The sequence below is a fragment of the Haplochromis burtoni genome, unplaced genomic scaffold (genome assembly GCF_018398535.1).
Source record: "Haplochromis burtoni strain Fernald_Lab_line unplaced genomic scaffold, NCSU_Asbu1 Contig_44, whole genome shotgun sequence".
NCBI classification, from domain to species: Eukaryota; Metazoa; Chordata; class Actinopteri; order Cichliformes; family Cichlidae; genus Haplochromis; species Haplochromis burtoni.
Window position 1 is genome coordinate 1229279 of NW_024582405.1, and position 27661 is coordinate 1256939.

At 41.7% G+C, this 27661-nt stretch overlaps 1 protein-coding gene across 27 annotated transcripts in view; it reads left to right on the forward strand.

Moving 5' to 3' along the window:
* celf2 (cugbp, Elav-like family member 2) overlaps positions 1-27661 on the forward strand; it is a 236789-nt gene that overhangs the window by 132790 nt on the left and 76338 nt on the right. For all 27 annotated transcript variants that reach the window (XM_014333206.2, XM_014333205.2, XM_014333208.2 and 24 more), the window contains 2 exons: positions 4676-4872; positions 22914-22996. In XM_014333206.2, the coding sequence (XP_014188692.1) occupies positions 4676-4872; positions 22914-22996 (280 nt within the window). The remainder of the gene's footprint in view (positions 1-4675; positions 4873-22913; positions 22997-27661) is intronic.

The following is a 27661-nucleotide window of genomic DNA, read 5'->3' on the forward strand; positions in this document are numbered from 1 at the left end:
CATTTTCTGCTGCTTCTCTGGGTCCAGGTCAAGAGGGCAGCAGCCTAAGCAGAGACATCTAGACCTCCCAATGCCCGATCCCCTCCTGCAACTCTTCTAGGCGTACACTGAACACTCCCAAGCCAGCAGTGAGGTGTAATCTGTTCAGCATGGCTTGACTCTGGCCCAGGGGCCTCTTCCTGGTAGGAGATGCCCAAAATGACTCACTTTGGAGGCTTCAAGGAGGCAGGCTAATTAGATACTCTAACCACCTCAACTACCTCCTGTCGATTTAGAGAAGTTCCAGCTCGAATGATCAAGCTCCTGACCCTCACCTGGGAGAGCCCAGACACCCTTCATCAGAAGCTCAGTTCCTCTACTTGCATCAGCAATTTAATTCTTTCGGTCACTATTTACAGCTCATGGCCATAGCTTAGATCAATCTGTAAATTCACAGTTTTGCTTTTAGGCTCAGCTCTCTCCTGACCACGCAGGACAGTACATCTGAGTCCGTTCAACTACACATGCATTCATTTTTACAGTTGAATTTCCAAATTTCTTAGTATTCAGTTATATAGTTGAATTTAGAGTACTCGATGGCAGCCCTACATGTCCACAGCTTTTGGTTCTGTCTCATCTTTCTCATCACGTTAATATCTGGGTCACTGCTTTCAAAAGAAAAGCCCTTGCAATTTTCCAGCTCTTAATGACTAAAAGACTAACTTAGCAAATACCTGGTAAATGTAGTGGAACATTAAGCAGCTAAAAAACATTTTGTCTCCAGACAATAACAGCACTAAAGACAGCCTGAGTGCTGAACTTGATTTTAACTTGTCAATAACATGTTAAAAGCTTGTTCCCCACACCCCCAGAAATTATTGGATGACCTTTCTTGAACATTATTAGGAATCTTGAAGCCTTCTAACTGTTTTCTTGGCTATACTTTAGACTATATTCTGCTTCTAAACAGCTTCTTTAAATGTGCTTAAACCAGCCCTCCCACAAAGTAGATGTTTTAAGTCCAAATAAGTCACTTTCTACAACCTGACTGTTAACTGTGTGTTCTACGAGTTAACAGCTGGAACCTGAGGGCACTGAAAAGAGAGAAACCACATGGATGAGTGGTGAATGGCTTGATGAGAAACATTTCCAGCTTTTCTGTTGCATTTCCGTTTTGATTCATGCCCAAGTAAAGTGAAAAACACACATTAAATAAATGTTATCTTTCAGTATCTGAGCTAAGCTGGGTTCAGACATGCTACAGTCCTGGCAAGCACGTCTTGATAGCTCGCTTCTCACGTCACTGTTACCACTGAAGCCAATTATTGAATTTGCCAAAAATATGCTGAGAGAGGAGGTTTGAGGAGCTGTGAATGTATAATGAAGATGATGCATGAATAAATAAATAACCATCATAAGGTTTTATGATCAATATAATGCAGCTGTAGTTTGGTCAAACAAGCCTGCTGTCTAATGTGAGTGCAAGGTGAGGGAATAGCAGCCCTCAGCACATGCTTCAAAGCCCTACCCAGACACTTTTTTTTTTTTAGCCGGGCTTAATACACACATACACATAGTGAGTGTAGATCAGCCCTCAGTCACAGCCCTGTGCTTCAGGGAGACCGGAGTGATGGAAGCAATAGTTAAGCCATTAAGGCAAACAATTGGCTCAAATTGAGAGGGAGGGAGAGAGAAAAGAAGAGCAAGAAGAGGGAAAGAGGGAGGGAGATGGAGAGTCTATGGCAGGAGTGGATCCACTCAACGACTTAATCCGAGCCCCAGGACACTCTCCTGCTAAGCTTCACACACTTTCACAAACATCTACACACACACACACACTATAAAGCTCTGCCTGCCTCCAATAACACCTTGTCAGTCTTGGCCACAGGGGCGATGGAAGAGCCGCTCATTCCTTTATAGTTAGCAGAGGCACCTACTTCCAACCACCTAAGGGAAAGACGGAGCGTGCAATCTACACAAGACAGCTCTGTGAGCATTCGTACACCTTATGGCTGCTGGTGTGAAGCTATTCATTGTCTTAGCAGGCAGAGTGAATGGTGGAAGGAGCACAGGGTGGACAGTGTCCTGGACGAGGGAGGCGATCCTCTGACACCGGCTATTGTATCGTCTCCCCCCTTGGCCTTGCTCAGTCCCCCAAGCCTCACATAAACAGCTAACAATGAGGGATTGTCTCCAGTCTATTCCCCCTCTTTCTGCTCTTTAGCTTTCACACACACATCAGCTTTGTGTGTGTGTGTCAGAGGGCGAAGGCATGATGTGCTGCAGTCTGAACCCAGCGACCACGGCAGCTTGTCCGATGCAGTCGTCTTCGCCGTTTATGTGGCTAAATATCAGCCGGTGATAGGGCCAGTCAGCTACTTGCTACCACCGCCGCCCTTCCCTCCCTTCTTTCCTCCCCCCCTGCCGTCAGCTACCACCCTTGGGGCTCGTGCAGTACCCAGGCCCGAGCGATTTATCGGACAGCTTAGCGAGGAGCGGTTATTGCCCAGAGGACTGTTAGCACGGGCTTGGCTCGTTGACTCCTTCTCCATTTCTGGCGTTTTATTTGACATGTCCTTTATGTCCTTTAAAGAATTGGGCGTTTCTGCCGAGCGCCTTGGCTCTTTCTGCAAAAGATGGATGGCCCGCGTTCAAAGGTCTGGATGTTTTCTTTCCTCTCCCTCAATCTCTCTCTTTCCCCCTCCCTCCTTCCTTCAACTCTTTCTCCTTTCGCTCTCGCTGAGCTTTATAGGGTGGTATTAGCGTTGTCAGCTAACCAAGCTCAGGATTTGGCTTTGTTTTGTTTTTGCCTCTTAAGATAATGCTTTTTCACTCTCCTGCTGAGAACAACAAAAGGAAGAGAAGAGCAATAAAACAGCACAGCCATTGACTTTGGTTTCATTAAACTGGTTTTCAGCCGTCTTCAATAGACCACAGGCCTTGATGGCGCTTGCGTGTATGTAAGAGGTTGTTTGCAGCCATGTGTGTGTGATTATCGTCAAAACACAGCCACACTTAGGCTCGTGCGTACTCAGGTGCCGCTCTCATCTCTGTCATGGCCTTACTGCTGAAAGGTGCTGAAAGTTATTCACCTTCATTGGTGCATAATTAAATAAATAAATAACAGAGAGAGGAGCCACGAGTGTGTTTTGTGACGATAAGTGTTGTTGCTCTGCAGTGAAAGGGCGGGAAAGCACTTCAACTCCTTTTCGTATGCATTCCAGATGTGGAGATATATAAGCAGACCGGTCGGCGTGTAAGCATCTGTGTCCTGTTAGAGGCGGCCTGGAGGTTTACTGTACTGGCTCTGCAGCCTAATCCCTCACACAAAACCTCGCATTACCACGCCGCACGCTGTTTACCCCGCATCCAGCGAGGCGTGCGAACACGCACAAACATTCACACATGCATCACGGCGCACATATATTCGCACAGAGTGTCTCCTCTGTCGGCTACAGCTCGGTCTTGTGTCGGCAAGTGCAGTGGAAAAAAAAAGACGTACTTTGTATGCTGCTTTTGCTGTTGCGCTGTAAAATAAAATCTGAGTTCACCTCAGTCCTTCAGTGTGGATTTACTGACATCCCATATAGATCCATCGCTACATCTCCGCTATCAAAAATCCACACTTAGCATCACAGTGAAATGTCAGTTTGCTGATGTGTCAGGTCAGTGTATATAAAAATTGCCGGCTTCGGGGATATCAGGCTGTAAAACCTAAATTGAAAGCTGTCTCGCCCCGCTGTAAGGAGCTGCGAAGGCACCCAAGAGAATTTTATTAGTGTGGCTCTCACTGAGTTTCAGTGTCCTTGTGACGTTTCTAAAGGCTGTTTTAGAGCCTTTTCCATAGTGTTATGAATGAAAACCTGGGAGGGCATTTTTTGAAGTTAAATTCATTTTTTGCACAATATTGGTTCCAAGGTTCTAATTTAAGATATTTTATTATTTCCTCCTTTTTCATGTGTGTGTCTGCTGAAAGCTCAGTATCTTCTCTTATAGTGGCTTTGAAATGCTTCAGAATTCATGATATTCTACTTTTAGAGATGTTTAAGCTTTCAAATCACTTTAACCCATTAGGATCTTGGCCATTTTATTCTATGTCTACTCTATTAGATACTGCAGTATGCAAAAACCAATATATATGTGTGCGGATGACTAGTTTTAAAAACCCCCCACAAGGTTACAATACACTGGGCTGACTGAGAAAATCAGTTGTGAAGCTGAAAATCAAGGCAACAAAGACTGATTTTTATGCTGCTGCGTAAATTTTAGTTTCTGCTGAATTTTGGGGAGCAAATTTGAAACGTGTAATTGTGCTGTGTGCAGAAACGATACACTCAACCTTTAGGTTATTTATTTTAACACAAGGGAAATTTCCATGAGCAAGCCAGAGCACGGTTTGGATATTTGGTCTTTTGAAATTGAAACTGCGGGGTAACGCTGTTCTGCCAGTGAAAACTGCTTTTAAGTTTTCAAATTTAGCTTCAGGTCAAGTTTGTTTGTGTCTAAGTGTGTTTACGGGTGTGTAGTTTTAGTTCGAGATTCCTACGATAATCAAAAAGATTAGGAAAATGCTTAAAAGCATTGTAGATCCAGTTTAAATCACATAACATGAACACAGAGACCCTGATTCTTAAGCTGTTAGTGATATTGGTTTGTCTGTGATGTTCTAATGTCCCGCCTTTTGTCTCTTCAACAGTAACGGCACGGCCGGAAAAATGAACGGGGCGCTGGAGCATTCGGACCAGCCAGACCCGGACGCCATCAAGATGTTTGTGGGCCAGATTCCACGCTCCTGGTCAGAGAAGGAGCTGAAGGAGCTATTCGAACCGTATGGAGCCGTCTACCAGATCAACATCCTCCGAGATCGCAGCCAGAACCCTCCACAGAGCAAAGGTACTAACCAACACGGTTACACAGTACTTAGAGGTGATGTGTTCATTCATTCATGTATGGTTGTCTGCTATAGTTTCTCTTCCTTCTTACCTATGTTTCTCTCCTTTCTTTCTCATGATGAAGAAAATAAATCATAAAAATATCAACAAACGTTTATGCAAATACAATGATACAGTAGCCTAAGTTATGATAATGAATCGAGGTACTTTGGTCCCTTTTCTTGGGGAGTCAAGTGCTCCTGTTTTGTCAAAGCTGCTGGTGTCTCAGAGATAAGCCCAAGGTGTCCTTTGGCCTTGGTGCCATGACTCAGGAGCCCTTGGCATCACATTAAAACCCACCAGAGTACAATTAAGCATCATTTTCAATGTTTTCAGTAGAGACAAATTAACAAAAAGATGTTATAATAGTGTTAGGATTATGATAGGGTTAGAATTACAATCATCAGTGATTATATCAGAGGGTTAATACACACCAGATCACAAGTGACCTGCTTAGGGTTAGGGTCATCATTAATGATGACTTAGACCTCAGAGGGTTAAAGCAGCACTGCTAGCTCTCGGCATTACAGACTATATGAAAGATGGGAAGACCCTCTATGTCTGAAAATTGAAGCTGCTGCTGAAGTGCCATAAATCTGCATTTTATTTAATAGCCAGACTTGCTAATCAAGCTAACTAGCATTAGCTTATAAATTAGCATGCTTCTGTATCCAATTAAGGTCATTTGTGGCTCAAACAAGATGGGAACAGCCCTCATGCTTAACTTGAGAATTGAACATTACATTGTGTAAATTGTAGTCAGGCTGTAGTCAGCCTAAGAAGGTCAGAAACATTAAATTTATAACATATGTGAAAGGCTGTTTGTCTACTGATCACCTCAGATGACAATGTCAGGTGACATCTGGTCTATTTACTCTGAAAGAGGCTGTAAAACTTTGGGAAAGAGTCCATTACAGATCAGTGAGTTAGAGAATCTCGCTTCTGATCGATGATAATGAAACTAAGTTGAAGACTGAACCTTTCTGTCAGTAAGTCTTGTTTTAGCTGCTATTAGCCTCTGTTAGCTGCTTTAGCCAGCGTTAGATCAACTTTTTTTGAAGTGGATCTAACATTTTTGGACTCTTAGCAGATAATCTCTTGCAAAATATGAGCGTTAAATCAAACAATTTATCAGAGGGAAAGCGTGATTTTTAGGATACGCAAGCTTAATATTAGCTATTGTTAGCTGTCCGAAGATGGGAAGGTCGCAAATCTAGTCTGCTGATAATAAGTAATTAAAACAATATCAGGGATAGATAAGCAAATGTCTCTTCTCCTCCACCTTAGGTGTTTTATTTATGTGGCAGATCTCCAGCCAATCATATGGGAGATGTCGTTTCAGGCCACTGTATTCAAATGCGGTGGAGAACATGGAACACAAACCACAAACCTGCTCCTTTGTATTTAATTAAAAATTTGGATTAATTAAAAATTAATTAGAAATTTATGAGAACATATCAGTTTCTTGGAAGATATAATTACACAATACAATTAGTATACAATACAATTAGTAATTACAATTAGTAATCTATGTATATTTATGAGTATAATACCCTTTTTTTCTAAGTAAATAATACAAAAAAAATACTGAGTACACCTTTAAAGCAGGATTTCACAAACTTGGTTAGTCAGTAGAAATCTGTGGGCAGTCAACTATCTGCTCATTTTTTCTATGACCTCTCAAAACACTTCCCTGATGATGTTATGGCTTGAGTTGCTATTTTCAAGTCATGACTAATTTAAAAAGGATAAACCAGGCTATTCTCATGGACTGGTGGCTTGCCGATCACAAATCAATAGCCAATGAGATTGCATTTTAGCCAGATGTGACCCTTTGCTGGTCACATCTGGTGTTAAAACACCAAGAGTGGACACTACGACAATGCTCAGCTCAGGGCTTTACTTCAGGACTTCACATCAGATGGTCACATCCATCTTTTATAGATCTTTTATATGCCATCTATGCTTGTCATCAAGTACTCCCATATGGAAAAGATATATATAAATCTTATAAAGTTTTTATCTGTCTTGTATGAAACTTGTATGAAAAGCATACAAGAGTGAAAACACATATAAGATCCCTTGAAAAATTATATAATGAAACTTGTATGTTTTGTATACTTACTAAAAAAATATATGAAAGTAATGAGAAAGTGGCCACTTTCATGAGTAAATCATATATGTTTTTACTATTTCTTTTCCATATGGGCTGCTCCAACACCAAAGGACAGTTTGTCCGTATCTGAAGCCAACAGCTTCTGACAAAAACGTCACTTTTTAACGCTCTGCTATGAGAATGCGTAGGATACCCATACAGAAAACACAAACACTTAACTGTATGTACACTTCTACCCACACAGAGGCACATAGACTATCAGTGGTTGAGGACCGTCCCACCTATTTAATGGCAGAACAAGTGATGCATGTGCAACATTACACAAGCAAACACGTATTTCGTGCACCATTTGAAGACAAAGACTCGCCTTGCCAGACTTACACAGTCAATTGTTCGAAACTGCATGATTTGCAGCTATTTTCTCCCATTCCCTTTTCTTTTTCCTTTGATGAATTCATCAAGTGTGAGAGCAAACAATAGAGACAGCAGCCACAAACGGGCAGACAATAGCGTTGCCATATTAACAGCCATCAACCAGAGTGGGGGTTGATGACACTCCTGATGAGACATGGAGAGTGGGAGGAAAGTAAAGAGAGAGGCAGTGAGGACGGCAGGAAGGGAGAGGTGGCGTTTCCACCCGACTGGAAAGCAAATTTTGAAGAGAAGTTTCAAAGTGTCACTTGAAACAAGATCGGAATCAAGAGGGATGAAGTGTGAATAAAGCCAGTAAACACTTTCCTGCAAGAAAAATGAAGTCAAGGAGTTTTCATTTCTGGGCCAGCTGATGCTTGCTATAGATGTCTTGAAATGCGGTGATATATTACAAAGTAAAGCTCTGTATTACATTTAAAAACTTCTCATTTGGCTTGTCGGATGCTTTGAGAAGGAAACATATTTGACCTAATACCAGGGAAAATAACAGTGTTATTTACACGGAAATCATAAGAATAAGATCTGACCTCTTGGTTTTGGTGTGTGGAGCTTATTATTTTCAATACTTCCCGTGCTTCATGTTGCCACAGTGACGTCACCCGTTTAAGTCTTACTGACCAAAATTAGTTTTGCATTTTTGGAGCGATTAATGTACAGCGAGCAATATTGTTAGTTTAATAAGGCTTTCAAAAGTGTTGCAAACATGAACACATACAAGAGATCCAGTTCACTGACTATGAAATAGCTGATTTGATGCCGAGCAAACAGCTAGCAGCCATAGTCAAATCGTCCATGGGCAAAATAATGAAGATGTTAAGACTTGATGTAATTTAAACTGTCAACTTATATAAATATTTAATACTTTTTTTTACTGTCTGGCTCTAAAAATGTTTATTTTTTTTCTTTAAAGTCACATTTTATTATTGAAGATGATGAGGATTGACTCATTTTTACAGGCAGCTGCAAGTGCCTCTTTGTGGAACTACATGTTTGTGGTAGAAAGAAATGCAGATCAGTGCATGAACGTGTGCATTTTGTAAACATATTCAGTCGGTCGAAATGACATAAAACGTTGCACTTTATGCAAATGCACCTGGGTAGACTCGCATGAGACCCATGTCCCCAAATAGTCCTGAGAGTTCCTGCTTATACGCTGCAAGGGAAATTTAGAGTGCAAATCAGTGTTGAGTAGAGATGCTCACCTCGTGCTCACTCCTGTTTTTATATGGGTGATTTTCATATTGCAATTTTTAGAACAGATTTTTTTTTTTGAATAATAGTTAAGTAGGAATTAGTGATTTAAACTCCGAAGGCTATTAACTACCAGGTAAATGCGGTAATTGTGCACTACTAATTTTCTGCATACTGAAAACTTTGTAGTGTTTTGCTGGGTAATGATCGCCTGGTTAATTATTATTGAAAATCTAGTCTATTCTAAATTTATCATAGGAAATTACAGTAACTGGCTGTCCAACCTGTAGCATTCTGTAAATTTTAATCAGAAATCTTAAACTTTATGATATATATATATTATATGATATATTATATATTATATTATATATATATATATATATATATATATATATATAGAATATTTCATGATGAAAGGCTCGTAGTTATATATATATCTATATAATATATAATTAATTTCCTCTTTCTTGTGTCTTAATGACCTTGAGGCTGATTTCAAAATGTATTCTCATTAACTCACATTATTCATATAATTGTATTGAAACATTTGTTCCTCCAATGAGTGTAAAAAATGTGGGGCGATTAAAAGCTGTCCTCCTGTTGAGTGTATACTTTTAAAAGATGTGATGTCATCCACCTTTCTGCAGCTACACCCTCCACCTCACCTCTGTTTTTAGTTCTTCTCTCTCTGATTTTCCTCGTTTTTGGCTTCCTCTCATTCTGACTGAGTCACACAAGCTTATGAAAGCCTGGAGACAGCGTTCTGCCAAATCAACGCATTTCTGCACACCAACACACTTGTCATGTGCTTTGCATTTGTGTGTCCTTAGCCTTGAAATGACTCCTTTTCTCCCCACTAGCCTCTCCTCGCTCTCCTTGTTCCCTCTGATATCTCTGAGGGGTGGACGGGGGCCACAGTTCCCCCTCATGTCCTTCAGCTCCTTCACATCTCCTTCTCCATCTTCACTACCCTTGAAATGAGTTGTTTTTGCGGCTGATGAGTCAAAAGTATCGCTCAACGGGAGAAAGCAAAGCCACCTAGCATGCCTTTCATTTTTTTCTACTCAACATGACAATCTCTGTCCATATGCCTCATTTTTATTTATTTATTTTTTAACAGTCTCCTTTTTTGTGGAGTGCATTAAGAGGAAATGTAGCGTTTGATTGGGCTCTTACTGGCCTTGTTATTCGCAGGCTCTGAGCGCTGTTGTTGTTTTCTCATAGTTAAGTAAGCCGCCTGGCCTCATCTGCACCCGCTCAGCCAGAAGGAGCTGCGATTGCACCCTCGCCAGTTTCCCTGTTGAAATTTCGCCAGTGTCAGGGAAACTGTGGCCCCTCGCTTCCCTCAATGTGTTTATTTTAAATTAGCAATGGTGTTGTTTGTAAAGGATCTTCGCCATTTGGGGCAAATGAGCCCACTCCGGTGCCCCAGCGGTGACCCAGAGGCACTTTTTCAATTCTTTGTAAAATACCAGTTTGGATTTAAATGAGTTTGTTAGACCCACCGAGACGTAGGAGAAGTTTCGCTGCTCACCACTTTAACTCCCAACTTTTCTGCTTCCTTCTTTTTTCGATTTTCTTTGCACCCTCATTAGATGACATCTCCGCAACTGCTAGTTTGAAAAAGAACATCAACAACAACAAAAAGGGGAAAACAGGACGACATAATTGACAGCAAAAATTTGGAAAAGAGCATGATAACTTGTTAATTAAATGCTCAACTCATAAATTTATGGAGGATGCATGGGTCTGAAAGTGAATAAAAACAAGAGTGTGCCTCGTCAAATTAAGATTAGTCTGTTCAGATATGAATAAGAAAGAAAGAAACAGTGCTTAGCAAGTTAATTAGACCACAACCATTTAAGGTTTATGACACACATTTATTATGTTTTTTATGTTTCTGTAATGCTTGATGATATTATTAATGCTAAAATATCTTTTTTCTGCTATCCGTAAATTCTCAAACTAACTGTTTTACAAAAAGCTGAAAAAATAGTAAAGGATATTATTATTTTTGATTAAGATGCCAAATTAAAATTATTTATTTGTGTTCCTGAACAGAAAATTACTTTCGGTATTTGAATATTGTGCTGATTTAAAGTCCAGTGTGCCGACTCCAATTTGGTTATAAAAACACGAGTTCGGTTTTCTGTTTCCTTAACAAATAACAATATCATTTTTTGGTTTTAAACAAGTTTTGAGCAGGTTTCTAAAATATGCTTTTTTTATGATGTTATTAAGCACTGTAGGCTTTATTGTGAAACCTTCAACAGGTTCTCTGGTTAGATGTTTAAGTTAAAACGTCTTTAATAGTCTTTAGCTGGTCAAAAAGTGACCATCGTCACAGGGATGCAGTAAAATGATTTATTAGTTCCTGCTTTATTTTCTTTAACCGTCTATGTGCCTTCATTAAAGCTTTAGAGGAGTCAAATTCAAGTACCCATTGATTTCACTGGGGGTTTTTTTTCACTTTAGTCAGTTTTGCATATAAAAGGTTTGCAAAGTTGTGCAGTACCACAAGAAATACTGCTGCTTAACTGCCTGATTTTCCTTGGTAATATCCCACACTTGTCTTTTGGCATCAAAAAATAACGGGAAAATAAAAGGATACAGGTACCAGAGTATGTACTACATAATTACTTTTAATGAAAGTGCTTTGTAATTCCCAGATTCCACAGCAAATGATTTCCAACCTTATCAAATTGAATTATCTTCATTAGCAAAGTTTTGAAATATAATAAATTATTCTAATTTAAAGTGTAGCTTGGTTATCGATTATGAGACAGTGCTTCATTCCTGATCTCAATCACTGTTTCGGGTTATCTGAGGGTGCTCGGGTTTAAATGTTACCATGGCAACGCCAATCTCCACCAATCAGGGATGTTGTTTTTTAAATATAGGATTGTTGGTTAGACAGTATAAAAGATGGACACAGCAATTCAGACGTCCACTGGTTTCTGAAATCTAGTTTTTGAAGCCTCGAGATGAGCGTTTCCACCACATGATTGCAAAGGAAACTGGTGTGAAGACGAGGGGCGGGTCTGGCTGTGAAACTGACTAATGACCAGTGAATCACAAGTTGTTAGCCAATGAGTGCAGTTTCATACCACAGATTTACAAAATACACCCAAAATGAGTGACTGAGCCCATAAACTCAAGACAGGAAGTTGCATTCTCCATAGACTTCTACAGGAAGTCTCTTTGTAATCACAGCCATCGCCATCTGGTGGCCTTCAGATAAAATGTAGGTTTAAGGCACTTCAATATCGGCTTCATTTTTCCAACGCACCAACTACATACATAGGCCATAACCAGCGTCACCTGATACATGTCATACCAGCTGACATAGAGGGAAAAAATGTGATTTCTAGTTTACCTCCAAAATCAAATTATGACTGTTTAAATGAGCATGACAACTTAAATCTGAAGTTACTTCTCATTTTACCAGCTGGTTTATTATAAGAAATTACTCCAAGATGGCAGTCAGACTTGGGCAAACATTGGATCGGGACAGCTATGAATAAATTAATGATTAATTACAGGATGTTCAAGATAAAACCCAAGACTTAATGCGCGCTTGGAGCTCTGGCTAAAATGCAGTTTTCCACATCAAACCAGCGAGTGGATATCTGTGGATCAGTGTAATCCCCCTCCCCCCCGTCTTATTATTGTCATCATCTGGCATCACATGACGGTCCTAAGTGCTGTATGAGAGGCTGCTTCAGCCCGACGAAAATAAAATTCCTTGAGCAAACACCATTCAGTCGTTTTCAGAGCACTTTTTGGCATTAAAGTAAGAGATATCATTTCAGCTTCCAAAAACACATATTGGTAATAATTTAAACGATCTCTTTAATCCCGTTTAGGTTATTCAGAAGCCAAAATGTAATCAATCACAGAAAAATGATTTGAGAGGCAGCTTGGTTTGGTCCCAGAGCATTCAATTGTGTCACTTTTGTGCGTCATGCAGAATCCATTTTGTCGTTTGACCCAGGTGCTTGCATTTAGGCTGTGTGTGAGTGTGTGTGTGCTTATGCTGACTAGGATGGTCTGGGGAATATCGTGGCGCTACTGTTGGTTTAATGTGTTTGGAGTTAATAACCAGATGAGTGGATGAGCCGGGGAGGAAGGGAGAGAGTGAGAAATGGAGCAATTTGGCATTTTGTGCTGAAAGAGAGAGAGAGATGGAGGCAGAGATAAAGAGAGAATGAGACAAAGAGAGCCAGAGGGGTAAACAGAAAATGGTCCTTTTGCTAAAACACAACCTTAAGCGCCATGACGGGTTTGTTGCAGCGTGTGAGTGTCTGTTTTTTGGCTGGGGATGCGCTTTGTCATTTATCTTAATGATACAAGTGAGACACAAGCACACGCGCACACATGAACATCATGCATGCACAGAATAAGTTTAATGTCTTCATTAAGTGGGTGATCTGCGCAAAGGTCTCTGTGCACAACACGGCCTGGAAATACTTTGGAATGATCAAAATAAGGTATAAGGCACAAGGGATTTGAGTCGTGGCAAACTGAATGCAGACGAGTCTAAATTTTAACAGGCCTGAAATTATTATTGGATAAAGCGATGTTGTCTGTCAGACCTGCGAATGCCAGGGAAGGGGAAAAAATGAAGCATGAGTGATTATTTCTCTCTTAAAATTCTGATTCAGCTCTCAAAAAGCAAGAGCCACAGCTTTATTATATGACTAGTGGATTATTAAAAAGACTATAATCACTCAGCCTTCGCCAAAACCAATAACCAGTGACATGTTCATTTTAATCGGTGTCTGTTTTCTAATCTGTGTTGCTGATAGTTGCTGCGAGCAAGTGATTCCACCTGTAGCTGAAAAGACAAATTAAAAAAATGGGGGGCGGGGGGGAGCGTCAACATCAATCCCCGAAAACGTGAGCGAGGGATGACGAGGCTGACACTAAAAAGGTGCCGAAACGTGAAAATCGACACCGAGCCGTGATAAATGTTTGATCTGGACGTCTGAAACCGCTTAAACGTCATTTGTTATGAACCCGTGTGTCATATTGAAAAATGAAGAAAGAGAACAGAAACGCCTCTGGAAATCATTTCCAGCCCAGAGATAAACACATGTAGCAGATTACAGCGTTTGATTTTCGATCACTGCTCAGATCAGCTTCCTCATTGCCTGGGCTGCTCTGATGCCGTGTCCAGGGACCCGCACACCCGTCCAATGGCAGACATCCGCTTTGCAAGCCGACTGTATCCTCTCGCTCGGCTATGGCAACGTGCAGAGCTGAACGCTCCGCCGTCCAAGACAATTATCTGCTCTAATGGATTCAGTTGAGACGGGGCCGACCTGAGACGGAGGACTGATTTATTTCATTCTTTCCTAAAGCAGAGCGGCCAATTAAATCGCCTTAACTAGACGTTAGCTTTTTTAGCCAGCTACCCGGGCCCAATTAGGGAGCAGCTGCAGGTGGATTTTAATGGGAGATTTTATATGTGTGTGTGTGTGGATTCTCAGCTCATCTCTGTGTTTATACTTTTGCATGCCTCAGCGACAGAGAGAGTTTCTTGGTTATAAGCAAACTTGCAGAGCTAGATTTTTTTTTTTCCCTCCCTCTCCGAGCACTTTGAGGTCGGCCAGAAAGTGGCTTTGATTTCCTGAAAGTGCTCTTGTTGTTTTTACAGCCAGTAAGGGAGGGAGCCAGCGAGGGGGAGGATTGACATTGGTGCTTTTCCACCAAAGTAACTAGTGGATTGTATAGATTTGTGAAGTGCTGCGAGCTGGACCGATTCCTACGTTAACAGGATTAGAACATCAGCCAAATGCCCGTCAGAGATGCGGCATTGTTTGAAGCCATCCACTCATCCTCTCCCTGTTTTTCCATCTGACAATCTGTTCTTATTGCGCTGTCAAATTCAGAATGTGTTCTCTGTCATATTCCCCCCATCCCTGCTGTCACTCAGCGGCTCTTTGACACACATAAATTATACACGTTAAGGGGCATTTTTACAGCTGCACAGAGAGAGCAACGAGGGAACGGCGAGGAGGGGGGCAGGAGAGGAAGAAATGGAGCGAGGTGGAGTATGTATTCCATGCCACCCAGAGGCCTGTGTGAGCAGTAATTGCAGTAAAGTATAGTTAATGTGGGTCAGCGGTTGAGTGGAACCCCAGGGGTCAAAAGGAAAGTAGAGGGGAAGGGGAATAATGGGGGGGAGAAATTCGTGTGGGTCACTGTAAGAACCCTGCCTCGGGTGGAAGGGCTCTGGGTGAAGCTCTGCGATACATCCCACACCTGTCTCTTTTTCCCCTTTTAATAAAGCATACTTTGATTCTGCTGGACTGCAGGGCTTTGCCTCTGTTATTTTCACCCTACCCTACCGCCGGCATTTTCCCCTCTCTTTCTCCAGTCTGAGGTAATTCAAGCCCACACATTTGTGTGCTGAATAGAGCAGCTGGTGCCAACCTGGAGGTTTGGACCAACAAGATACGTCTTTAACCTTAACCCATGGGATTAAGCAAGTAAATTGGAGGTAAAAACATAACCTGTTCATATTCTAAAGAACTGACCTGTAATTATTTTAAATAAAATTACAGGTCAGGCGATTGGACAAATATATCAGCTCTTTGCAATGGATGGTGTCCATCAAACTTTGGCTTTTTGGAGCTAAAAAAGATATATACTCTATTTTTATTTCCTAATTTAGTTTTCTGTCTCCTCGAGAATTCAACTCTATTGACCTGCAAAGTTAAACTGAATAATAATAATAAGAAGAAGAATAACTAGCATTGGGATTTGGATGAAATCATGCACATTTCACTAATTTCCATCTTTAAGGAAACTCTCCAGTTTGTAATACTCATTCAGTTTTATGCTGTTTGTGCCACAAAACAAGGTCACTTCTGTATTGTTAATAATTTGGACCCCACACAGCATTCTGACAGTTGTTTACAGTTTATTTGTGAAACACACAATGCACTTCAGATCAGCACGAATATTCCAGCGTAGTCAGCTTTCCAGGTGGCCTCACACACACACCTCCTCTTCTGGTCTCTGACCTCCACCTCCCATATGGAAAAGAAATAGTAAAAACTTATATGATTTACTCATGAAAGTGGCCACTTTCTCATTACTTTTATATATTGTTTTAGTAAGTAACCAAAACATACAAGTTTCATTATATAATTTTTCAAGGGATCTTATATCTGTTTTCACTCTTGTATGCTTTTCATACAAGTTTCACACAAGACAGATACAAACTTTATAAGATTTATATATATCTTTTCCATATGGGCTGTGCCTCCAACCTCCTTGGCACTGCCCCTTGAGCTCACTTCTCCCCTGCAACTGAGCCAGGGACCAAACCTCCGCCACAAGGCTGTCTTAAAAATATTTAAAATAATGAACATAGAGATGTGAGTACATTTTTAAATAAATGGCTAATATAAAGTTGGACATATAAAACTCATCCCATGCTTTTGTGAGCATGTCTGGAGTCACTGCTGTTGTTATGCTAACTACCTTCAATGACGTGAAACTCATGAATCTGCTCTTTCTTCCAGTCCATGTTTCCATCGTTACCCGTGCACAGCTTTAAATTAAAGTGCTGTGAAATCGTATTGTTCTTTTTGATGGACTGGACTGAACCTGGACTGTGTTAAAGCTCAGAGTTGCACAAAGGGAGCGATACACAGGAAGATTCTCGTAGAGTTAGCATCTATCCGAATTTAACAAGCTGTCCCTGAGCTTACACTAGCAAAGCAAGCTAACTCGTCCCCACGACCACATGTGAAGACTGTACACTTTGAAATTCTTGTTTGAAGCCCATATGAATAGCCATGGGGGAAGACTTGTGAAAATACAGTTTAAAGACCAAACTTTATTTGGAGTCTGTGCCAGGCTAATTCTGGCCCCCGAGCCTTATGTTTGACACCCCACTAATAGAAGTTATAAAGTGGCGTAACTGCACACCCTTTACACTGAAATTGGACTACAGTCAGTTTCTGTCCCTACAGATACAGTCTCCACAAATGTACCCCCAAGGGCTAATTATTGGATTTAAAGGTGATTACTTGTAAGTGCGTGTTCCGAGCAGTAAAAGGTAGATATTAGGACCATTTATTATAGATTCTGTGGTTGAGCGTGAGGAGACAGTCTGTTATACAAAAAGAAATGAGACTTTAAGGGTTTCCTCATATATTTAAGTTAAATTAAAAGGTATTTAATACCCGCTGACAAGTTTACTTTGTATCTGCCTTGTACAGGTGGAACAGTGGTCGCCTTACCTCACAAAGGTGCTAGGTTTAAACCTGCCCAGGGCGCTTGTCCTCCCTGTGTGTTTGGGTTTTCTTCAGGTGCTCCCACAGTTCAAAGACACACTCTAACTTCTAAATATGACAATGATTAAGGTAAAAAATTGTCACTGGACACGAATGACAGTGCCAGTAACTCAGCAGGTGCCACACCAATGACAAGCTAAAGGTCTAAACCTAAAGATGTAATAAGGTGCTTTATTTTCTGTGAGTGTGTTTAAATATAACAATTTCCATCAGCTCAAGATAAAAAATGATAGTCTAGAAACAGTCCAACATGGCCACTGGGAAACAGCGCTGAAACCCAGACTAATGAAAGTCATTTAAGTAGATTAGTTGGCACTCAGGCTAAGGTGACCCTCCCAACTACTGCGTGGCATGGAGGGGAGACTGGGATGTTCCCATTCAAATGAAGAGTTACAGAACAAGAAGAAAACATTATGAAATTAATTTGCAAAGAAAGTAAAATTACAGGTCAGGTTGTCACCTCTAAAGCGGGTTTAATTTTCAGACTCTAAGAACACGGCCTCGCGTGTGCCTGATTTTTAGAGAAAGCTGTTGGAAGACATAAGTGAGAGAAAAAAAACCTCCTCAACTTGCCGATTCAGCCCCCCCTTCAGCTCCTCTGCAGCTCTGCTGTCTCGAACTGAGAAGTTGGGGTCGACCTGTTGTTGGAGGGGGTAGATGTGTTGACAGAGGCAGGGGGCCGTGGGTCTTCGCTCAGTCAAAGGCCCCCTTCAGCAGCCATGAAGCATTTATGAACAGGCATCTCCCTCCTCTGCTCTCTATTCAACTCACAACGGCTGTTTCTCTCCCCTCTTCTTCTTCTCTTTTTTTTTCTTTTCACTTGCAAACGCTCTGCCCTCCTTTCCCATGTCCCATCTGGCTGTCTTGCTCTTTCTGTTACGTGCACACGTACACTCCAGCGTCTAATAGATTCCTTCCTGCCGCTCCAGATTTGTGCGTGCACGTCTCTGGTGTGTGGTTTTAAGTGTCCCTTTTCGACAACACAAGCAAAGTGTGTCTCCTTGCTCAGAGCCCTCTCGGCCTTCAGGTAAATGTTTGTTCTGCAGAAAAAAAGACACATGCACACAAATTGATGGAAAGAGCTTATTCGTGCTGGGCCCCTGCACCTGCTTGTGGTTGTAGTACAGGTATGCTTATGTGTAAATAAAAAGCAAACGTGCAGACCTACACCTAAAATATGCACACTCAGTGGCTTTCTGCAGGATTTTGTGTGTGTGTGTGTGTGTGGTCCACTCCTCTGCTCTTTGATCTTCATCTTGACAGCCCACCACCTGGGACGCTCTGCCACATGCCGCATGGCTCCAAGGCCCTGGCTACGCCGTGGGAATGACAACACACCGTGGCTAACACAGCGCTAACAGCCAACCCTCCCCTGCACATTATATGCCGTCAGAATCACTAATGCTAACACCAAAAGCTAACCCTCCCATATACAGATATGTAGAAAATGCCACTGGAATCAGAATTCACATCCAGCCGCTAACCCTCCAACATTGTTATTGGAATTGCTAATCGCACACAGGGGGGCAAAGCTTGAACACAGGTGCAATTGGAATTATAATGTACAAAACTGAGGCAATACTAAAAAGCTCGCCCTTGAATACACATAATCTCTACTTTTTACCCAGCATGCAGGAAATATACAGTTGAAAATTATGTGCCTCTTGCAAAAACAATGAAGCTAGTGAGAACACTTGTACATCAGATAATTTACTGTGTTTTTCTGGGTCAGTCTATGAGACTGATTGGACTCACCTCGGTGGTGAGGAGAGGTAGGTCAAGATGAGTCACTGGTGTCATCCATGGACAAGCAGGCATGGTGGGGAGAGGCTGGCAGGGGGGACAGGGCAGGGGTCAAACTGGCACCACACATTGGTGGAAAACAGTACACATAAGTAGTTTTGAGACCCTTACAATATACCTCTAAAGTGCATCTGCACAGGCCTTTTCAATTACTTTGCAATTAAACCCTTTATTTTTACTTTTTTAGGAGTGTTTAGATTATTCATTGAAAGTTTTGACTCTTTTGGCCCATCTTTCTCCCCTAAACCCCAACCAGTGGCGTCAGATGACTGCCCCTCACTGAGCGTGGTCCTGCGGAGGTTTCTTCCTGTTAAAATAGAGTTTTTCCTTCCCACTGTCGTCAAGTGCTCGTTCATTGGGGTTTTCTCCCTATTATTGGAGGGTCTTTACCTTTGAATATAAAGCACCTTTAGCAAGCTGTGATTTGGTGCTATGTAAATAAAAATGAATTGAACGGATCACCGTCATGTTCCCAAGATCTGCTTTTAGAGCAGGGCTCGGGGAACTCCAGGCCTCAAGGGCCGGTGTCCTGCAGGTTTTAAATGTGTCCTTGATCCAAAACAGCTGATTTAAATGGCTAAATTACCTCCTAAACATGTCTTGAAGTTCTCCAGAGGCCTGGTAATGAACTAATCATTTAATTCAGGTGTGCTGACCCAGGGTGATATCTAAAACCTGCAGGACACTGACCCTTGAGGCCTGGAATTCCCCCACCCCTGTTTTAGAGGGTATGGTGGTGCATGGCTCATATATTATGTGGGTGTTGGAGTTGTATGCAGTCGTTTCATTGCTCAGTAAAAACTTGTACATGTATTAAAAGCTTTTACATTTCAAGGATTTTTATTTTATTTGGTTTCCCACTGTTGGTGGAGTTTCAATATTTGATCGTCTCCTCTTATTAGGACTCTAATTTCAATAGTTCTTTGGACCATTCTTCACCATGGCTAATTTTAATTCATAGGCACACTCCACTGCTAATATTTGTTTAGTTTTACTCTTTTTTTCTCTCTAATGGTGCTTTTTCATGCTGGCTTAACTACAACTACAACTTCAACCTAATTTAGGATTTTCAGTGCTTCTCCATCATCCGTATCCTCACTGGGTCTAATTTTTATCAAGGAAATGCGGCACAAAGATGAAGCCGAACTGATGGAGATCAGCGATATGTGGAAGCCAGCACTTTTACCACAGAGTTTGGTGTGTATTTGCCATCTTTTTGGTGACCCACATGGAATACATTGAATACATTTTTACCCAGTGATATTCTGTCAGTCATGATTAATACCCCCGATTATCTCCCTGCCTTTAACCAGTAGAAGCTGGTGTGAAACTCTTGGTGGCAAATTGATACTGATAGCTGAAGCGGGGGGGCTTAGGGTTTAGTGAAGTGACACCCCGAGCCGTCTTTCACACTGGGGGTCATAGAGGGAAAACGCTAAGCTGAGAGTTATCCCTGCTAATACACAGGCACTGCACCATCTGAATCACAACACCAATCACGTTGCTGACGCTAGGCTAAGGGCCAACTATTCAACAGCCCTGGCACCCAGAGGACACCGCAGGAATTCAGATCCATTACACTCCCAGCCTCATCAAAGGGACTTTGGGATTTGGATGCTAAACCTGCTCCAGATGCTCACTGTTGGATTTCACTAAGATGCACTGCAGGGCAAGTGTCATCAGGGCTGATGTCTGCAGCACAGGCAACAAAACCTCAACCGATTCACCGTATTCACACTGAATTGATTTGTGCCATAAAGACAATGGGGGAGACACCAAAGCAGATGTAAACAATGGTCCGCTCTGCTCATCTCTGGACAAATAAATACACAACAAAATTACCAGATGAGCAGAGCTGGAGGCAGCAGGTCCAAGCATATGAACATATGAACCTGGACTAAGATGCTGAAGCCATAGCAGTGCCTCACCTGTGGCTGCCTCATGCTAATGTGCAGTTTACTGATCCTCTTCACCAGGTAAGCAGCTGTAGGTGAGCAGAGGTTTAATGCAAGAAGAAGTCAATCCACAGTTTGGGATTTTATCCTGCGGTAGCTCCCTTTAATGTATCCATCCATTCGCTTCCGCTTATCCTTTTCAGGATCGCGGGGGGTGCTGGAGCCTATCCCAGCTGTCATAGGGCGAGAGGCCGGGTACACCTTGGACTGGTCGCCAGGCTAACACACAGAGACAGACAACCATTCGCACTCACATTCACTCCTGCATTCACACCTATGGGCAATTTAGATTGATCACAAACTTTAATGTATATTAGTAATAATTTGGACAGCCATTCTACCGTCGTCTCCACTATCTTTCCCCGGGTTCAGTTTATGGACATGGGTATAGGTTTTATTTGAGAATCGGGAAGAAATGTCAAATATAAGTTCAATTTTGAGCACCAAACTCTTTGTTTCCTGCATTCTGGAGAATTTTTTTAATGCACCAGTTTCTTTTTACATTAATTTATGGTAAAAAAAAATAAAAAAAAGGATGAACAAGTAGTGAAATTTGTTGTAGTTAGGCTCTTGGGCATAATTCTCTTTGACAGGATATTTTTGTTTGGGTAACCTGTAACCTGGGTAAATGTGCATGTTTCACCTGCTCAGCATCTCAGCAAGATTTCTGCACGTTCATGTCTGTGATGATTGTAAGAAATCGCGCATCACAACGTTACTGAGATCTACGCGATTTTTTGTCCAACCTGGTGTGTTTGTTTGTGTCATGGATAACGAGGCTTACTACAAAAGATTCAGACATGAGATAAACGGAAGTGTTTTTGGGGAGACAATAACAGGACGGAACACCTGTGAAAGTCACAAGCTAACAGTAAACTCGCTGTGTTAGTTGGATGAGCAGCTCTCAACACATTCTCCACATTTTCAACAGTGGCGGCAGTGGCAGTGACACATCCTTATGGCTGCCTTCTTTTCGAAGCAGTAACTTAATGATTGCCTGCATGTGGCATCTTTAAACTGTATCTACAAAAACATGGTTTATGCTCTCCCCAGAATGCTAGTTTTAGTTCAAACACTGGATTTATTCGAGCCCGCCGTGGGTTGCCTTGATAAATGTTCTCCCCATTACATCTCGTTTGGAAATTTCCCCATAGCTGTTCGACAGTCGTGTCATGAGGACGTAAACGCAGACACAAAATCCTCACCGTGAGCGATTTGTCCAAACCTTGTGTTTGACATAAACAGCTGCTTGCTGTGTGTACGAGGAAAATAGAAGAGTCACACCTCGGTCTCTGCCCTACATTTTCCTCCCGCTGGCTTATTTTTGCCTGACTGTGCAGGTTTGTGTGCTGACTGAAAATGGCCCATGACTGCGGTGTTTCAGCCCTACTCTCGTTTCCCTCCCTGCTTTCTTCACTGCAATTGTGTATACATTTACATTCGAGTCCAGTTGTGGTACTGTGTGAGAGTGTGAGCATGCAAGCACCTTGTAAAGTTTAATTTGCAGGTCTAAAGACATTGCAGTGTCAAAGTTAAATGTAGCTCAAATTTTGATTTAAAGTGATTTTTAGTAGCCTGATCAGTGAACTGCATTGACACTTCAAACTGAATCATGCCAAGGTTTCAGTCGCTGATTTCTTTATTTTACTTTTTGTCAGATTTACAGTTTTTTCCACTGATTTTAGATGGCTTCACTACTTTTTGATGAATCGTTTAAATGTGATCATTTAAAAACTGCTGTAACATGTGTGTCACCTGAATGTTTCCATTTCCAGCCCACATTTGTCAGAAATGTCGAGATGCAAATAAAGGGAGCATAAATAAATGAGTCAGCGCTTTCTTTGGTGAATGAACGATAAAGCAGCTGTTCACAGATCACTCTGGGATTAATGAAGAGACAACCTTGCTTCTCCACGTTCCTGTCTTCGTTTCCTTGTTGTTCGCATGTGAGTGTGTGTCTGTGTGAGTGTGTGCTCATGCATCACTTTGTGTGCACGGTTCCTCCAGGCTCAAGTCATCAGCGTTGAAACAAACTAAAAAAAAAAAGTGTTCTCTTCCTCTCCGTTAGGATGTTTTCTCCTTAACATTCACTCAGCGTCTCCCAGTGTCGACAGGTGATGCCAGGCAGATGAAGAGAGAAAATGCTCTTTGTTGCTCCTTATGCTCATCTCTCTCTCTCTCTCTTTCTCCCCAGGCTGCTGTTTTGTCACGTTTTACACAAGGAAAGCTGCCCTTGAAGCTCAGAATGCACTGCATAACATAAAGACCTTAACAGGGGTGAGTGTGTGTCCTCATTCTCCTCTGCCTACTTTCTCCTCTAATCACACACTTACAGCGGTACCTCGAGGCAGCCCCGCCCGACCCCGCCCCACACCGACCTGTGTTGTGTGTGTGTGGGTGGGTATGAATACGCAAGTAACTGCCTCAGTGTGTTGCGCTGCTGCTACAGAGCATTTGTGAGTGACCGAGAGTGCGAGCAGGTGACTGTCAAGGTTAGTTCAAAAGTTTGGAGGGAGTCTATGTCCACTGGTTCTTTCCAAGCTTAAGTGTGAATGTCATAAAAGTCAAAAACCATTATTACCACCATAACAGCCACCGGGTCACCAGGGGACTGTCTGGAGTTAGAAAAGTTTCTAGAAAATAGAAAATGATCCATTTCAGACATTCGTTCAGTTTTTGTTGTTAAAAAGATTTTGGATGATCCAAAAAAGGAAACATTTCTAATGAAAGTAGGTGGACTTCAGCCTAAAACCCAAGCTCTACCTTTATCCTAGAAGGTTAGTCAGTGTAGCCTACCTAATAGAAGAACCACAGACCATCTTTTGATATGTACACAGATAGAGGCAAATAAGATCCCTGTGTTGCACCATCACTCAGCCGCAGACCGCAGAGCTGCATGTAAAAACCTCAGTATTTATCCTGTCGGCTCTGGGTGCAGACAGTAGTCCCGTGAGTTCACAGCAATCGAATGGACATAAGGTCTCCCGCCTCCTGCGCACTATCCTGAAATCACCTCTAAATAAACCAGATTGACTATTTCCAATATGGAGAACCTGTCAGAAGCAGACTGTAGCGCGCTGTGTGCCACATATGAAAGAGTGCAGCTGAGGACAGTGTCCCAACCTGAGTCTCCTGATGCTGTCTGGAATTAATTTGTGAAAAATGCTCGAGTCGTAGTACTACGTGCTTCATGTGTCACTCCCACACAGTCTCATGTTGATCTTTGGTGGCTTCTTCCACCTGTTACTGGTGCTGCTACCACCTACGATTAGACAGTGTGCTTCCACATTAAAAGTCCACAATAAGAGACCAGAGAGGTAGTGGAAGCACATATATATACTATCATTCCCTCAGCACTTCCCATGTACATATAGAAAATCTAGAAAATGTCTTTGTCCTGTATTTTACTGTATATAGTAACCATTTGTACATCATACAAATTACTCTTTTATTTTACTTGAATCATCATTTTTAGCAGTTTTGGCTTTTTTTTTTCTTATTTTTTGGTTTTATTTTCAAACATAACTCAAATGGACTTTTTCTACCTGAGCCATGTGCTGCTGTAACAAGTGGATTTCCACAGTGTGGGATTAATAATAATAATCCATACCCATCTATGTAATTCTCGACCATGACATGCAAGTTAAAGACTCATCTTTTAGACAGTTTTTAAGAGTTGCCTTTTACTTTTGTTTGTAATTTCTCTTTACACACTTTGCACATTGTGAAAAAGCGACACAAAATTCAGAGGTTTCCAGTTTCGAACTTGTTGTGTAACGCGCATGTAGACGACAAAGACCACATCTGACCATCTACGAGCGCATTCATTGCCAAATGCAGTGGTCTGATTGGTCACATGTGTTTATTTTGATCCGTTCAAAAAGTAATAATAATAATAATAAATTCATCCTGTGATATTACATGGTTGATGTCAACGGCTGCGTTAAGAATCGGTGACTTTTAGAAATATTTTTACTGCACAAAATATTGATATAAATTTTTCACATGCTAACTTACCACATTTAACACTGTGCACTTCTGCACACAAGATGCATCCCATGTAATGTGGGTTTGCTCTCTGTTTGTCACTGATTAGAATGGCTGTAACAGACTAATGAGCCTGCTAGTCAGTTGGTGAGAGTGGGGCACCAACTGCTGATAACATATCAATGCGCTGACAACATCGAAATTGAGTGCCAGCAGGTGAGGAGACGTTTCCACTGAAATACAGACATTACAACTAGTTATTGCCAGTGATTTATAATTTATCGGCTTTTAGTGTAATGATATCATCTGCTGTTGTTTCGCAAAAACGTGTTGTCCAAATTTATTCCAAGCAAATGTTCACCAAAAGCTGACAATCACCCACTCGTCCCCACTTTATATTTTCATTACTGGCTTCGGCAGTCTGCAGGAGTTTGTGTTGTGTTTCCCTTTGCTTCTAGCCTGCACGCTCATCCTTGTGCAAAGATGATTAGAGAACAATCATCAAAACACGCTGCCACTAGCAGTCGAAAACACTTGCATGTTTATCTGCTTGCTGGCATCTGTTCCTGCTTTTCTGGACACCCGTGCATATGCCTGACTATAAAGGAGTGTGCTGGTGCTCCATTTTCCAATATTGTTCCCTCTTGTGGCCCAGGAGAGCAATAGAGGAAGTGGGCTGAAGCTTGCTCGCACTCTCACACTTTTAGCCCTGGGTGGATATTTAGAGGCCCCCAGATCCCTTCTGCTCAGGTTATTGGCTGCTTCCCCACCCCTCTCCTCGTCTGTGCCAGCTAACTGGAATCTCATCAGTTGAGCGCCTGCACGCTCTTACTTCTGTCGGTTGGATCAGTGGATAGCCCCCCTGGGCAGGACAGGGTGGATACTACGAATCCCACAAGAGCCGTACGTGGGATTTATGCTCCCGCTCCCGATTCAGAGTCAATCTTGTTGTTTTGCACAGAGTCACCGTGTTAATTGCTCGTGGAATAAGTATGTTAAATTTCGGCTGTTTCTCTGCACCGTGAGAGCTTGTCACTTATCCCTGGTTGGAGGTGTGAAACAGCCCAGGGGAGGACACATACTGCAGCAGTTTCAGGATTATAGGAACATGAAATCGCCTTCTTCTACACCATAACACCATCCCTCCTTCTGTTCTGTCTGGTCATCCCTCTTCCTCACTTGCTTCTCTCTCCTGCAGCATTCGTTTGGGCCTTTTTGATGTCAGGTAGCAGTAAATTTGGGTCTGTATTTGGTCTCTGAAGCAGAGGAAACAACACATTATCAGAGCGTCTTTAAAACGTCAGTACAAAACATTACACCTAAACTTGTAGAAAATGCATTTATTAACATTTAAATATGTCTATCTGGAAATTATGATGCCTCTGGTAGGTAATATCTGTCATATGGAAGCCGAGCAAGAATATAGTAAAACATTTCTTTATATTTAATTCTCTAAGCTTAAATGAATCGCATTTAGTTTAAATTAGGGTTAGGGTTGATATTTCCAATCAGGAGTATATTTGCTCGTCTCTATCAGCCCTCTATCACTTGCAGATAACATTTCTTTAGAGATGTTGTTCATGGCAAGGTTTTCTAACAGCCCAGAGGGAGCAATCAGCAGGAGGAGATTTTTAGGTTGGGTTTTTTTTGTGATAGTTAATTTCTCTTTGATTTAATGAGCAGTAGTTTTCTGAAACAGCTGAGTTCTTTGGCTCAATGAAAAGTTGGAACAGAGCAGAGTCATGAAATAAATAATAAATAAAGGAATAAAAATTAGTTTTAAGATGTGTTTTCAAAAACTGTAATACCATGGACAGGGAGGTGTGAACAAGCTCAGTTGCCCCTGGTTTTCAGTCCGGTTGTTTGGACTACCAGGAGCAGCTGGTCTATGGACCTCAGCAAACTTGAGGGAACATGGGGGGAGGCCAGGATGCGTAATGTTCTTGCAATGGCGAGTACCAGTTAAAAGACAAATCCCGGCATTTTGGACTCACTGCAGGCAAAAAAGGGAAACTTTACTAAGGCCAACACAGTGTGCATTACAATAGTCCAGACACATTGTGATAAAAGCATGAATGAGACATTCAAACCTTTTAAAAGATAAAGCTGATTTGATGGTGGATAAAAGCCTCAAGTGGTAAAAACTAGTGTTAATAACAGAATTCAGCTGCTTATTTAGTATAAAAATCATGCTCCAGTTTAACACCAGGGTTTCTCACTGTGGGTTTAGCACAAAGGGCCATGGTCTAAAAGACCAGTGGCACAGAGTCTGAACCCAGTGACCCCAGTGTTACTTACTCTAGATTCACTTTAAAAATCAGATGTGGTGGTTAAAAAAGTAACCTATGTTTTAAGCAGTAATACGTAACAAATAAGCCATATTTTATTGGTTACATATTAAGGAGGGAAATCCCACTCTGCATATAGGTTTGGGTTATCACAGACTTCTGCATGCATTCTTATTTACCACTTCATTCTTTTTGCATCCAGAGGATTCACCCACTGCTGGCCTTTAGAAAGAATAAAGGTTTAATGCACTTATGCCCTGGCTTAGCTTTTCAAACCTGCAGGCTGCATTCATCTTTTATAAACAGTCTGTCTATAGTCCATCTGTGTTCTCTAGCAGTCGTTCAAGATAAAAAACAAGCAGGCTCTGACCATTCCTCAGTACTTCTGCTGGCTGGCAACTAAGTGACTGAAAGTATGAAATAAAATTTGAAATTAAATATTTTTTTTACATCAACCTTGTAGAGGATTAAAGCAGTTTTTCTAACCCCAAATTGTGTCTTTTAAGCTCTTCATGGCCCCAGATTTGGGTTAGGGCAGCCTATTTGTAGCCTCACAGGCAAGCCCCAGGACAAAACAACTCCACTGAGCCACCCGCTACTGCTTGTAGGGGTTGTAGCTTTGTGCCAAGTGCTGTAACAGAGTTTTTAAAAATGAAGCTGAAAGTTG